At 39.0% G+C, this 15,773-nt stretch overlaps 1 protein-coding gene across 4 annotated transcripts in view; it reads left to right on the top strand.

Moving 5' to 3' along the window:
• Window positions 1-15,773, top strand: part of LOC141903752 (cadherin-87A-like) — a 115,877-nt gene that overhangs the window by 26,989 nt on the left and 73,115 nt on the right. For all 4 annotated transcript variants that reach the window (XR_012619092.1, XM_074792029.1, XM_074792031.1 and 1 more), the window contains one exon: window positions 13,081-13,154. Coding sequence is in view for 3 of the 4 variants with exons in the window: in XM_074792029.1 (XP_074648130.1) it covers window positions 13,081-13,154 (74 nt within the window). In the remaining variant the exon portion in view is untranslated. The remainder of the gene's footprint in view (window positions 1-13,080; window positions 13,155-15,773) is intronic.

Raw genomic sequence — 15,773 nt, 5'->3', positions numbered from 1 at the left:
GGAAGCCATTCTACATCTATGTCAATAATATTTTGCCAGATAGCTTATTTGTGTACACATAGACCTGTGACGTTTTGCACATCGATTTACGGCTGTCGTTTGTAAAATGACGCTGAATGGTTAACATCGTTTAGGTTTCATAATGGTAACGTTTTATAAGGCGTCAAAAAATACTAAAAATCTACCGATCTAGTACACAGCTTTATCACTGCTTATAGGGACACTGACACAAACACACGTACTGACGTGCTGTGGGAATGACACGTAGGCAATACACATACGTAGATGGATACTGTTTGAATCGGGCTTAAATTTCGATGTTTAGAGGCTCACAGTGAGTAAACAGTGCAATTCTGATTAATATTATATACAATATTTATCAATGCAGCGTAGTACTTTTGATACAGAATGGTTTCACCGACAGTGAAAGTAAGTTGCAGTTGTTCAGATCCTTTCAGTAAGATCCAGTGTGAAAAAGAATATAATAATAAATATACCTGCAAAGCAGCGATAACGGGTTTCTGCCTTGCTGGATGAGGAGCGCCACCTAGGGGTCAGCTGATAACATGGCTATGTTGATTCACATGGGATACTACGCGAAAAGTGCTAATGTACCAAGGTTAGGGGATATGACACCGAGAATAACGAAGATACGGTACTTTTACCATGTTCAAGTGGCTGGTAATTTTCCGGTTAGCATACTACTGAATTACAATCGAAAAAACTGATGCTAGAATGAGTTTTCAACATTAACGCCCACTTGTGGTTAGAATAGGAACTAATTGTTAGGGATTTGTTGTATCTTATATCCAGGTACATGTATATCAATTTTCATAGAGACCCCTTTATCCGCTTAGTAGCTATCAATGAAAATGCATTTCCAGCAAAATGTAGGTGGCGCTCCTGGAGAACCATATAAGTTACCTACTGAAACCATACAGAAATACAAGTATCTCGGAAAGGGCTACTAACCACACATTGCAACCTCGATTCTATCGCCAACGGTTAAGGACCTAGGAGCAAAAATCGTTGTTTTCACATTCCCCTAGTGGCAGTTGTATGAACTAATCATGCAGGATGGCATATTACACACATGTCTTTGTACTTATACCAAGTTTTGTGATTTTCATAATAAACAGACCGCATAAAATGCGAAAAATGGACGCTGAAATCGATTTTTCAAAATTTACGCCCCCTAGTGGTTAAAATGGGAACTAATCATGAGGGGTTCGTTTCGTTTAGTTACCAGGTACATGTGTATCAATTTTTATAGAAATCCATTGCTACCCTTAGTCGATATAGATGAAAATGCGTATTCCAGCATATTATAGGTGGCGCTACTGGAGAACCATATGAGTTACATAGTTATACCATACATGAATAAAAGCGTCTTCGCATGGGCTACTGATCACTCGTTGCAACCACGATTCTATCTCCAACGGTTAAGGAGCTAGGAGCAAAAATCTCATTAAAAAATTTGGGGGCCCATTTTCGAGCCCGTAGAGCCCAAACGGTTAATCGCAGATAGGGCGTGCCATTGACTTTTTAAACCTCCGGGCTATCATGAACAACTTTCGTGCTCGCCCGAAGCTGAAAAGTCAAGGACAAAAAATTTTCTCACACAGTAACTTTTCGATGTCACAATTTTCAAATGTAAAACACCCCCTGGTGGGTGAACGGGGTCCCCATTCAAATATCCCTTCGACTTACCTCAAGGTACCTGTGTTCCGTACATCTCACGTAAGTTTCAAGTAAATCTGTTGAGCAATAATCTTGTTACTAGCGGAATTCGAAGTATTAAAGCCTATATATGATGCTCTAACTTGTGTTGCCGAAGCAATATATGATGCTCTTTAACATACGGCACAAACAAGGCCATAAAAATTCCTCAGTTGCGTTCAGTCGAGCAATGTCCTAATTCAACAATCGATTCGTAGAAGGAAAAGATAAAAATATCACTACTGCTTACGTGTTTACTACAGATCTAGAACAACACAGCTATATCGATATAAGGACACAGACACAAACACACGTATTTAGGAGCCGCTGTAGGAATGAAACATAGGCAATACACATACGTAGATGGATACTGTTTGAATCGGGCTTAAATTTCGATGTTTAGAGGCTCACAGTGAGTAAACAGTGCATTTCTGATTAATTAGGGTTTTCTGTTACATCACAGAAAACCCTATTGAGATTCGCGTGTTTCTTATTATTATTATTATTATTTTTTTTTTTCCACACTTTTTTTGTCAAAAGTACATAGGCTTTTTAACATTACCGCTGTTGCCGATACAATCCGTCTGATATCATTCAGCTCACTTCAATCTACAAATACTCCGTGCGAATTTTGAAGAATCAACGTTACAAAAGCACTGTCGGGCCGTAAACATCGAAAATTGAGCCCCATTCAAAGAGCCGACATGTTTTTCTAAGTCGTCTTTCCGAAATCTACCGCACGTTTCTTGTCACGTCGATTATCAATTCAAGCATAAATTAACAAATTTATTACCCAAAGATTGCACATTCTGTCGCTGTTTTTAAAAACTAATTTTAACAATAGCCCAATTTCCTCATCAAATCATATTACCGATACACAGGAAATTTACTACTTTAGATTTTAAAAGCACTGTCGAGTCGTAAACATCAACAAATCGACGTGTGTCACTACATCGTCGTTCCGGGGATCAGCTGCGAGTTACTCCTCATCATGAGAATCAAATCGAGTACAAATTAATTTATAACTACCAGTGATTTGGCTGCGGGCGTCAAGCAGTTAGTTAAGCAATACCTATTTTTCTTTACCGAATTAACCGTGTATTTACTAACATAAATCATAAGTGTACCGGGGAGTCGTAGGCCTAAACTAAACACGCCGAAGAGATATGGCGGAGAAAAGCTGTTATGTCGACGAGGTATCAAAATAAAAGAATATATTACTTTATTCGGCCGCGGGCTTCAACCTCTATATCAATACCATCAATACTCTATATTTCCTACAGTACATACCGATCATTGTCAAATCCACAAGGTATTTACTAAATACAAGTATATAACACACTCCTATCCGTATGCTGGACTCACACTTGACATTCGGAGTAAGCGTTCGCCGTGGGGGAAAGGAGATCATTCGCTGTGTCGCTTGAAGTGTTTATCGAGTTTTACGCGACCTTAAGGCTTTAGTATGGAGGCTGATAAGATAAAAAAACACAAATATGCAAATGAGGGCGACATTACGACAAAACTAAAATAACGCGAGAAAACGATGATTTTGATTTTGTCGCCCGCGACAATTCATTATTTTGGTTTTGTCACACGCGACAATTCAATATTTTGGTTTTATCGCCCGCGACAATTCATTATTTTGGTTTTATCGCTTGCGTCAATTCATTAGTTTGGTTTCGTCGCCCGAGACAATTCAATATTTTGGTTTTTTCGCCTGCAAAAATTCAATATTTTGGTTTTATCGCCCACGACAATTCATTACTTTGGTTTTATCGCCAGCGAGAATTCATTATTTTGGTTTTGTCGCCTGCGACAATTCTTCTTTTTGGTTTTATCGCCCGCAATAATTCATTATTTTGGTTTTATCGCCCGCTAAAATTCATTATTAGGCCAGCCGTAGGCTGAGCCTATTACTATACAAATGGAGCGAATTTAAATGACATGGTTTCCACACAAAAGGCTCTTTTGCTTGCCAAGTGAGGGCATATTCGAACAAATCACGTATTTAAGCGTAATCCATTCTCGGAATCGTAGCGAGCAGAATTTTGAAATAGGGTCTCATAAAAATGTTTTCTGCATTTTTCACGAAAGTTAAATCGAGAAAATTTCAATTTTTATCAGCCAATCAGGAAGTTGTGTCTTCCCTGTGATTGGTTTATCTGAAAATATCAGCAGCTGTTCACGTGAATTATCGCGATTTCATTACTGGCGCTTTTGCGCATGACGTCATGTATCAACACGCGACAATACTTCCGCGTTCGCTACGTGTTCGCTGATTGGCCCATTTACTGGGAAATTCCACAGAAGCCTAATGTGGTTTGTTACAAGCGCTGTGATTGGCCCGACCCAATTCTGGCATGGCTTTAGCTTAGTGGGTTCGAATCCCTTGACGGGTGAAGATGCTGGATCCTATCAATATCTATTGAAACAAATAAGTTTCCCGGTTGGGCAGCCGCGGATATCTACCGGAAGTGTTCCGGTTCGATATTTCGAGGTTTCTTTGAATTTTGGAGTGATATTGAAATCCGGTAAATACCAGCGGTAGATTGTGAAAACCCATTGCATGATATTTATATTACTTAATCAACGAAAAGCGTCGGGGCCGCGCCAGGAGTTTTCGTGATTCAAGTAGCGCAATAGCCTACTTCTTCGTGTTCGTCCACCTCAATTTTCACTCCGCCGATCTCTGACACGGCTCTGTCCCCGTCGGCGCTGTGATTGCACTTTCGTACCACCAAAATTTTTTATTTCTATATCAGGGAGGTCTGGAGAATAAAAAAGTCAAAATTTGGATATCACATAGGCCTGATTTCATCGATTAAGTCGACCATGGTCGTTACGTTTCCGTACTTATTACCACCTAAAACCGTCTGAACAATTTTGTCACAACCAACATTTCGTTTACAGAAATCAGGTGTTCACGTGAATCCGCGGTATCGTCTACTGTTTTACTTCCGGGTTTTATTTTAAGATTTAAAATTGTATTTCAAGATCGATTTCTATGAAGTCTTTAGTTGATTTGGTGTTTGGGAGGAATTTCTATTTGCTCTACAGAAAATTCATCCTTGACAATTGCGCAAGGTTCGCGAAAAAAAGGTTTTACCAAATCGGGTGTATGACCTTGATATGCTAATTAGCCATGTGCCCGAATTGCAAATTCAATCAAATTTTATTCTGCAAAAAAATGTTAAATACAATTCGCTTTCCGAGAGTTAATGGTATGCTGCATGGAACAAAGTTGTTTTGAGATGGGTCTTGAAGCTATTGAGGTCGAGAGATAACCATCTAGATAGTTCGTGAGAGTTCCAAAGTTTTGAAGACGCTATAAGGTAATGTCTTAATATTTGGTTTATACGTGTATCTATCCTAGACACATCTTCAGGCCAAAAACTGGCCCTGTCAGATTCAAGATGGCCGACTGGCAGCCATTGTTGTTCGCCAAAATCAGCACTTTTTACACATTTTTGAAGTTTTCGAGGGAAATTTTGAAGACACTTATATCAATAACCTTGATCATTCGTATATATTTGTATCCCCCGAGGGCCCATCGGCATGAGAAAAATTGAGTCGATCGGACTCAAGATGGCCGTACTGTGACCTTTTTTGTTCCCAAAAATGTCAATTTTTGCCTGAATTCTGAGTACTGTAGCTTTCTAATGGTGCGCCATGTTTCATTGCAATTTGTAATGGGTATTCTTTGGAAAGGGATCTTTTATATCCGAGAGGGTATTTTTGACCAGGCAATTATGACGCACTTGGCAGCCTTCTTGGGGTCATCAGTACTCATTCGTAGGTGGAAAAAAAGTTTTTCCACATCATAATTGATACTTAAGCATATTTTGCTACTATAATCAATTGGAAAGTTGTAGCTCATGACATGTTCTATGTTCGAGGTGAGTTTCAAGCTCATTGGTTTTTTTTATGGCCACCAGGGGGCGTTGAACAATACAATAACTTAGTATTTCTATATTACATTCGTTCCTGCTGTCTGTGTTAACACACGATTTTACTATGTAAATGATATTGAGCAGGGAGTGTATATTGATAAATATAACCCACAGATTACATCATTTATAAAAAGCAAATCTGACAGGCTGGCCATTGTGCCCCCTGGGGCTCTTGTTACAGTTTTGTCGCCCGCCACAATTCTTTTTTTGGTTTTGTCGCCCGCGACAATTCATTATTTTGGTTTTATATTTTTTTTTTGTCGCCCGCGACAATTTTCTTTTTTGGTTTTGTCGCCCGCGACAATTCAATATTTTGGTTTTGTCGCCCGCGACAATTCAATATTTTGGGTTATATCGCCCGCGACAATTCATTATTTTGGTTTTATCGCCCGCGACAATTCAATATTTTGGTTTTATCGCCCGCGATAATTCATTATTTTGGTTTTATCGCCCGTGACAATTCATTATTTTGGTTTTGTCGCCCGAGACAATTCATTACTTTGGTTTTATCGCCAGCGACAATTCATTATTTTGGTTTTGTCGCCCGCGACAATTCTTCTTTTTGGTTTTATCGCCTGCGACAATTCAATATTTTGGTTTTATCGCCCTCGATAATTCATTGTTTTGGTTTTGTCGCCTGAGACAATTCATTATTTTGATTTTATCGCCCGCTAAAATTCATTATTACGGTTTTATCGCCCGCGACAATTCATTATTTTGGTTTTTTCGCCCGCGACAATTCTTTTTTTGGTTTTGTAGCCCGGGACAATTCATTATTTTGGTTTTGTCGCCCGCAACAATTCATTAGTTTGGTTTTGTCGCCCGCGACAATTCATTATTTTGGTTTTATCGCCCGCGACAATTCATTATTTTGGTTTTGTCCCCCGGGACAACTCTTTTATTGGTTTTGTCGCCCGCGACAATTCTATTTTTCGTTTTATCGCCCGCGACAATTCATTATTTTGGTTTTATCGCCCGCGATAATTCAATATTTTGGTTTTATCGCCCGCGATAATTCATTATTTTGGTTTTATCGCCCGCGACAATTCATTACTTTGGTTTTATCACCAGCGCAGTTCATTATTTTGGTTTTGTCGCCCGCGACAATTCATTCTTTTGGTTTTATCGCCCGCGACAATTCATTATTTTGGTTTTATCGCCCGCGACAATTCATAATTTTGGTTTTGTCGCCCGCGACAATTCAATATTTTGGTTTTATCGCCTGCGACAATTCAATATTTTGGTTTTATCGCCAGCGATAATTCATTATTTTGGTTTTATCGCCCACTAAAATTCATTATTACGGTTTTATCGCCCGCGACAATTCATTAGTTTGGTTTTGTCGCCTGCGACAATTCAATATTTTGGTTTTATCGCCCGCGACAATTCATTATTTTGGTTTTATGGCCAGCGACAATTCAATATTTTGGTTTTATATTTTGTTTTTGTCGCCGCGACAAATATTTTGGTTTTATCGCCTGCGACAATTCAATATTTTGGTTTTATCGCCCGCGATAATTCATTATTTTGGTTTTGTCGCCTGAGACAATTCATTATTTCGGTTTTATCGCCCGCTAAAATTCATTATTACGGTTTTATCGCCCTCGACAATTCATTATTTTGGTTTTGTCGCCCGCAACAATTCTTTTTTTGGTTTTGTCGCCCGCAACAATTCATTAGTTTGGTTTTGGCGCCCGCGACAATTCAATATTTTGGTTTTGTCGCCCGCGACGATTCATTATTTTGGTTTTATCGCCCCCGACGATTCATTATTTTTGTTTTGTCGCCCAAGACAATTCATTATTTTGGTTTTATCGCCCGCGACAATTCATTATTTTGGTTTTATCGCCAGCGACAATTCATTATTTTGGTTTTATCGCCCGCGACAATTCATTATTTTGGTTTTATCGCCCGCGACAATTCATTATTTTGGTTTTATCGCCCGCGACAATTCATTATTTTGGTTTTATCGCCCGCGACAATTCACCATTTTGGTTTTGTTGCCCGCGACAATTCATTATTTTTGTTTTGTCGCCCTGACAATTGTTTTTTTGGTTTTGTCGCCCGCGACAATTCATTAGTTTGGTTTTGTCGCCCGCGACAATTCAATATTTTGGTTTTATCGCCCACGACAATTCATTACTTTGGTTTTATCTCCAGCGACGATTCATTAGTTTGGTTTTGTCGCCCGCGACAATTCAATATTTTGGTTTTATCGCCCACGACAATTCATTACTTTGGTTTTACCTCAAGCGACAATTCATTATTTTGGTTTTGACGCCCGCGACAATTCATTATTAGGCCAGCCGTAGGCTGAGCCTATTACTATACAAATGGAGCGAATTTAAATGACATGGTTTCCACACAAAAGGCTCTTTTGCTTGCCAAGTGAGGGCATATTCGAACAAATCACGTATTTAAGCGTAATCCATTCTCGGAATCGTAGCGAGCAGAATTTTGAAATAGGGTCTCATAAAAATGTTTTCTGCATTTTTCACGAAAGTTAAATCGGGAAAATTTCAATTTTTATCAGCCAATCAGGAAGTTGTGTCTTCCCTGTGATTGGTTTATCTGAAAATATCAGCAGCTGTTCACGTGAATTATCGCGATTTCATTACTGGCGCTTTTGCGCATGACGTCATGTATCAACACGCGACAATACTTCCGCGTTCGCTACGTGTTCGCTGATTGGCCCATTTACTGGGAAATTCCACAGAAGCCTAATGTGGTTTGTTACAAGCGCTGTGATTGGCCCGACCCGATTCTGGCATGGCTTTAGCTTAGTGGGTTCGAATCCCTTGACGGGTGAAGATGATGGATCCTATCAATATCTATTGAAACAAATAAGTTTCCCGGTTGGGCAGCCGCGGATATCTACCGGAAGTGTTCCGGTTCGATATTTCGAGGTTTCGAGGAATTTTGGAGTGATATTGAAATCCGGTAAATACCAGCGGTAGATTGTGAAAACCCATTGCATGATATTTGTATTACTTAATCAACGAAAAGCGTCGGGGCCGCGCCAGGAGTTTTCGTGATTCAAGTAGCGCAATAGCCTACTTCTTCGTGTTCGTCCACCTCAATTTTTATTCCGCCGATCTCTGACACGGCTCTGTCCCCGTCGGCGCTGTGATTGCACTTTCGTACCACCAACATTTTTTATTTCTATATCAGGGAGGTCTGGAGAATAAAAAAGTCAAAATTTGGATATCACATAGATAGGCCTGATTTCATCGAATAAGTCGACCATGGTCGTTACGTTTCCGTACTTATTACCACCTAAAACCGTCTGAACAATTTTGTCACAACCAACATTTCGTTTACAGATATCAGGGTTCACGTGAACCCGCGGTCGTCTACTGTTTTACTTCCGGGTTTTATTTTAAGATTTAAAATTGTATTTCAAGATCGATTTCTATGAAATCTTTAGTTGATTTGGTGTTTGGGAGGAATTTTTATTTGCTCTACAGAAAATTCATCCTTGACAATTGCGCAAGGTTCGCGAAAAAAATGGTTTTACCAAATCGGGTGTATGACCTTGATATGCTAATTAGCCATGTGCCCGAATTGCAAATTTAATCAAATTTTATTCTGCCAAAAAAATGTTAAATACAATTCGCTTTCCGAGAGTTAATGGTATGCTGCATGGAACAAAGTTGTTTTGAGATGGGTCTTGAAGCTATTGAGGTCGAGAGATAACCATCTAGATAGTTCGTGAGAGTTCCAAAGTTTTGAAGACGCTTCAAGGTAATGTCTTGATATTTGGTTTATACGTGTATCTACCCTAGACACATCTTCAGGCCAAAAACTGGCCCTGTAAGATTCAAGATGGCCGACTGGCAGCCATTGTTGTTCGCCAAAATCAGCACTTTTTACACATTTTTGAAGTTTTCGAGGGAAATTTTGAAGACACTTTTATCAATAACCTTGATCATTCATATATATTTGTTTCCCCCGAGGGCCCATCGGCATGAGAAAAATTGGGTCGATCGGACTCAAGATGGCCATCCTGTGACCTTTTTTGTTCCCAAAAATGTCAATTTTGGCCTGAATTCTGAGTACTGTAGCTTTCTAATGGTGTGCCATGTTTCATTGCAATTTGTAATGGGTACTCTTTGGAAAGGGATCTTTTATGTCCGAGAGGGTATTTTTGACCAGGCAATTATGACACACTTGGCGGCCATCTTGGAGTCATCAGTACTCATTCGTAGGTGGAAAAAAGTTTTTCCACATCATAATTGATACTTAAGCATATTTTGCAACTATAATCAATTGGAAAGTTGTAGCTCATGTTCTATGATCGAGGTGAGTTTCAAGCTCATTGGTTTTTGTTTATGGCCACCAGGGGGCGTTGAACAATACAATAACTTAGTATTTCTATATTACATTCGTACCTATGCATATTTTGCTATGACAATCGATTGGAAAGTTGTAGCTCATGACATGGTCTATGATCTTGGTGAGTTTCAAGCTCATTGGTTTTTGTATATGGCCACCAGGGGCGTTGAACGATACAATAACTTAGTATTTCTATATTACATTCATTCCTGCTGTCTGTGTTAACACACGATTTTACTATGTAAATGATATTGAGCAGGGAGTGTATATTGATAAATATAACCCACAGATTACATCATTTACAAAAAGCAAATCTGACAGGCTGGCCATTGTGCCCCTTGGGGCTCTTGTTTTGGTTTTATATTTCGTTTTTGTCGCCAGCGACAATTTTTTTTTTTTGGGCTGTCGCCCGCGTCAATTCATTAGTTTGGTTTTGTCGCCCGCGACGATTCAATATTTTGGTTTTATTGCCCGCAACAATTCATTAGTTTGGTTTTGTCGCCCACGACAATTCTTTTTCAGTCCACTTGGGACTTTAGTCCCAGCGGGTTATTGTGTTCACTTTTCGTCCGTCCGTCCATCCATAGACGGAATCCAATTATTTTGGGAAGTTTTAAAGACGCTTCAAGGTAATGTCTTGATATTTGGTTTATACATGTATCTACCCTACACACATTGTCATCCCAAAAACTGGCCCTGTCAGATTCAAGATGGCCGACTGGCAGCCATTGTTGTTTGCCAAAATCAGCACTTTTTAAACATTTTCGAAGTTTTCGAAGTTTTCAATTACCTTGATCTTTCGTTCATATTTGAATCTACCAAAGGCCCATCAGCATAAGAAAATTGGGTCGATCTGACTCAAGATGGCAGTCCTATGACCTTTTTAGTGCCCAAAAATGTCAATTTTGGCCAGAATTCTAGGTCCTGTAGCTTCCTACTGGTTTGCCATTTCTCATTGCAATTGCTGATGGGTATTCCTTAGAGAGGGATGTTTTATACCTGGGACAGGTATTTTTGATCAGCCAATTATGACGCAATTCAATATTTTGTTTTTGTCGTCCGCGACAATTCATTATTTTGGTTTTATCACTGCAACAATTCAATATTTTGATTTTAACGCCCGCGACAATTCATTATTGTGGTTTTATCGCCCGCGACAATTCATTATTTTTGTTTTGTCGCCCGTGACAATTCAATATTTTAAGTTTTGTCACCCGCAACAATTCATAATTTTGGTTTTGTCGCCCGTGGTTTTGTCGGAACATTAAGTTTTTTGGTCGAACAGTGTGTTACGGTCGTTTTGGAAATTTACTCGGTCTGATATGTTTTGGATTACTGTGTATGTCATTTGTCAGGACATTAAACAGAAGACGACTTAGGATACTACCTTGCGTGACTCCACTAGTTAGACCGTCTCATTCCAAGATGAGGCGTTCCGTTGATTTTGGTTACAAGTTTCCGTTCAGAGATAACTGTTGAGCCATTTGGGCGACCTATCATTGATACTGTTTCCTAATAGCCGGTTGAGTAATGGCTGATGTTGAGCCTTATCAAATGCTTTGTTGAAATCCACCGTTGAACAGGATTCTAAAACTGTGCAGAAAACCCGTTATGGCTGCTTTGCAGCTATATTATTATATACAGTATTTGTCAATGCAGCGTAGTACTTGTGATACCGAATGGTTTCACCGACAGTGAAAGTAAGTTGCAGTTGTTTATATCCTTTCAGTAAGATCCAGTGTGAAAAAGAATATAATAATAATAATAAATATAGCTGCATTTCTAAGTGATAATTTAAATGTAGAAAGACAAATAAATACAAACAAAACCTGATCATTTCAATGTTATTAAGAAATCATTAGTAAGTGTATGCAAACCAGCCTCTTTCATAACTGGACAGATTGTGATTTAAAAAGAGTTCATGATGTAATCTAGGCCGACTTATTATATAACCTTTGAAAAATCTAGGCATGGACATGTGTACTTTGCAATGTATCATCAATCATGTAATAAAGTTTTGGATTTGATGATATTGATTCGGTATATGCCACAGATTTTACCAATTACACTACCGTACATTCAATGAACATCGTCGACTATAAATATTTGATGAAACAAAATAATACTTGCCTTGGAGCTTGAATTCATACACCAGACTGTTCTAACTAAGAAATTAACTATGAAAATTAATTAAAAATGGCAACGACTATCCTCAAAATAAATGCAAATGGCGCCATGCATGCCTGCATGCTCATTTCCATTCCTTCGCTAGCCATTGTGAACGGTTCGAATCCCGTAAATACCTGATATTTTTTCGAAGTTGTTTTTCATTATTTCTATTTTTCTAAACTCAACAGCGAATGCAAAAACATATAATAACCTTTTTATTTATTTAGCCGAATGAAAATACAAACTTAAAAAACTTTCAATGATTGAATGGACACTCGTGTTTTTCTGTTCTGAAAATGAATCTTGTAATGAGTACAGTTATGGAAATATTCTTATTCCAAAAAATGGATTTTATGACAAAATATATTTTGCAAAAATGCAGATGTTCAGAATTTCGAACAAACATGGGAATAGTTTGGCCGAAGTGATCACGTGTATAATCACACGTGTCACAGATTGGACTTTCTGATGTTGTCACACAGTGTTATTCTAGGATATGTGTGATCCCAGCGGTCACACATGTGATCTGTGCTGTGGAGCACCTCACATGTGTGAATATCATCTCAATCACACATATGATCACCTGCTTTTCACACATTTGATGTGTTCCAAGACACAGATCACATGTTTTGTGTGTCTTTCACACAATTCACCCATGTGATGTGTGGTTTTCACACAAATAACATGTGTGAATTTTTTGTAAGGGTGACTGTGAATGTGATTTACTTGAAAATGAACATGAATATTACAAATGAGAATGCTAGATGACATATGTATCAATACATAAGTCTTGATCATTATACTATCCAAGATGGTTATTTGGTGGCCATCTTTGATTATAAAAATTTCGTTATTGGCCTATTGCTGTAAATTTAGATTGATTAAATGTGATGGTTATTTGCAGGCTGTTGATGCTGACTCTGGAACATTCGGTTCGACTGGTATTCAATATTCTTTAATAGGAAATGGCGCAGAAAAGTGAGTGAACATACTTTATTACATATACGGTGCTTACACAGCCAGTTACATTCACACGTAGAGTCGGCAATTCAGCACTTAGTAAGGCCAGTGTAGTAGTCACCCGGTGTGCCAATAGAGGGGAGTGTAATAAGTGTTGAGTGTATTGTACTACATGGATGCAAATACGCGGCTAGCTAAGCGCCAAATCTGCATTCACACTACAGAAAATACGCGGCCAGCTCAGTTCTGTACTGAGGTCGGGTTTTGGGCGCGGAATCGCATTCCGCGCTTAATAAGCCGCGTATATCAGTACAGAACTGAATAAGCTGAATAACTGAATAAGAACGGAATATCCATTACCATGTATGTATATTAATGAATCATGATGCAGTCGTGTGTGAATCTGTTTATGTATGCTTCATGGAGATCATGTCAAAAGACAGATTTTTGTGAAAACTTCTTGATTCAGTCAAGGGGAGACATGTTCACTTTTTCAATTACTTGGAGCACGGATCCTCAGAAATTCTGCCAAAAACTTCACGCTGAAGATAAGTATGCGTTTCCATTCATAAATTTTGAAAAAAAAATTCTCGATATTTTGCATGCTTATTCTACGGTAGAGCAAGCAAGGCCACATGGAAATTTTTTTTAGGTCGAAGTTTCAACTTTTAATCTCGAAATTTTGACTTAAACTCGAAATTTCAACTTTTTAACACATGTGCACACGCTAAGTTGTAGAATTCACACTATGGCACAACAAGACCATTTTTATCGTTCTCTCTTCAAGCCAGGTTTAGATAATGCCGAAATACGATACTGCCTTAGCAAGCACGATAAGGTCATTCTAAGTGACCGAACAATTCATCAAATGGGTGCAAAGTTAGGGCTATATAGATGCAAAAAAGCTATTCCAACATCGTTGATGTCACATTATTCATAATGGAACAAATTAATGTATCTGGTCAGTCACACATCGATGGATGCATTTGAAATGCATCCAAAATGGATAACGGGTGTCTCAGAGGTGTGCAAGATTATTGCTTCTGCTACTAGACTTAGAGGGTGTTGAGAAAGGAAAAACACAGACTACACCGATGCATGTATACTTGTTCTGGACTAATGCTCTCTGGCATATAGACGGATATGACAAATTGAAACCATTCGGTATTTGTATCCACGCATTGTATTACGCATCAAATTATATGGCTTGAGGCGTAAAACACGAACAACGACCCTCGCTTAATTGCAGAATATCTTATTGGAGTGATTGAAGCGAAAGGAGGCTGCCCTCAAAGTGTAAGAAGAGACGATGGAATTGAAAACACATTTGTAAAGCAAATCCAAATTTTCCTCCAGAGAAGTCACGAGAACAGGTGTGCAGGGCGATGCAGTTACTTGGAAGGCAAAAGCACGGTGAATCATAGGATAGAAAGTTGCTGGGGCATATTATGAAAAGAAGGAATTAACTTCAGGATAAATTTATTCAAACAGCTGAGTCATGATGGCTATTACTCAGGTGATTTCCTCAACAAGAATTTGTTACAGTTATGCGTCATGAGTATGGTACAGGCCAGTTTTTGGTTTTATTCTCCATTTAATCTAGAAATAGGCCAATGTATAATTGTATTGGTGTATCCAACGTTCTCAATAATTATTATTACCTGATTTTTTTCAGAATGACCTTGACTGTATAGTAAGAATCTGGAATAGTCATAGGATCAGAAATCCACAAAACAGAAATCATCCGGTCTTACATGCTCCTAAATGACCTGCACGACTTTCTTCAGTCCGCGTACAAGGAGGGACACAGTGCTGAAACCGTGCTGCTCCTCATCCAGAATGATATTCGGTGTATGGTTGATCAGCATGGTGCTGCACTCCTTGTTCTAATGCCTCAGTGCGGCATTCAATAACGTCAACCACGAAATCCTTATCGAACGCATGCGAATCTACCTCGTAGTTGCTCTCCAGTGGTTCAAGTCTTATTTAGCCAACCACTGTCAGCGGGTTGTGGTTGATGGCCACATGTCTGCCCTAAACAACTAAATTGTGGTTTCCCACAGGGGTCTGCGCTAGGCCCGATCCTATTTTGATTTACTTTCTACCCCTTGCTCATCTATTCTTGGATAGCTCAGTACACCGTCACGGATTTGCAGATGACAAGCAAGCCTACATTGCGCTCAGAGGTGTAAATGTCCGCAGTAAAATCGTTTGTTTGGATCAGACTCTCCTTAAAGTCCACCAGTGACTTCATCGTAATATGCTCATGTGCAATTCGGACAAGTTTGAGGCATTGTTGTTTGGAACACAGCAAACGCTGCTCTCGTTGGACATCCAGTTTATTCAGATATCCGGCTATAACATTCCGATTTCATCTGTTCCGATTCGCAATCTCGGTGTTATCTTCGACTCTCAGCTGTCTATAGACTCGCATGTAAAAAATGTAATCCGTTGTGCATCATTCCATCTTTGGGGTATTGGGTTAGTCCGACGTCAGCTGACTCCATCTGCTGCAAAATTACTAAGGCAGACTATGATTCTATATCGTTTGGATTATTGTAATGCATGTCTAGTTGGTATCATTGAATCATCGCTTCGAAAATTACAGCTCATTCAAAATCGGGCAGCACGTATGGT

This window comes from Tubulanus polymorphus, chromosome 4 (assembly GCF_964204645.1).
Source record: "Tubulanus polymorphus chromosome 4, tnTubPoly1.2, whole genome shotgun sequence".
In the NCBI taxonomy this organism is placed as follows: domain Eukaryota; kingdom Metazoa; phylum Nemertea; class Palaeonemertea; order Tubulaniformes; family Tubulanidae; genus Tubulanus; species Tubulanus polymorphus.
This window is presented reverse-complemented; position numbering and strand designations above follow the sequence as displayed.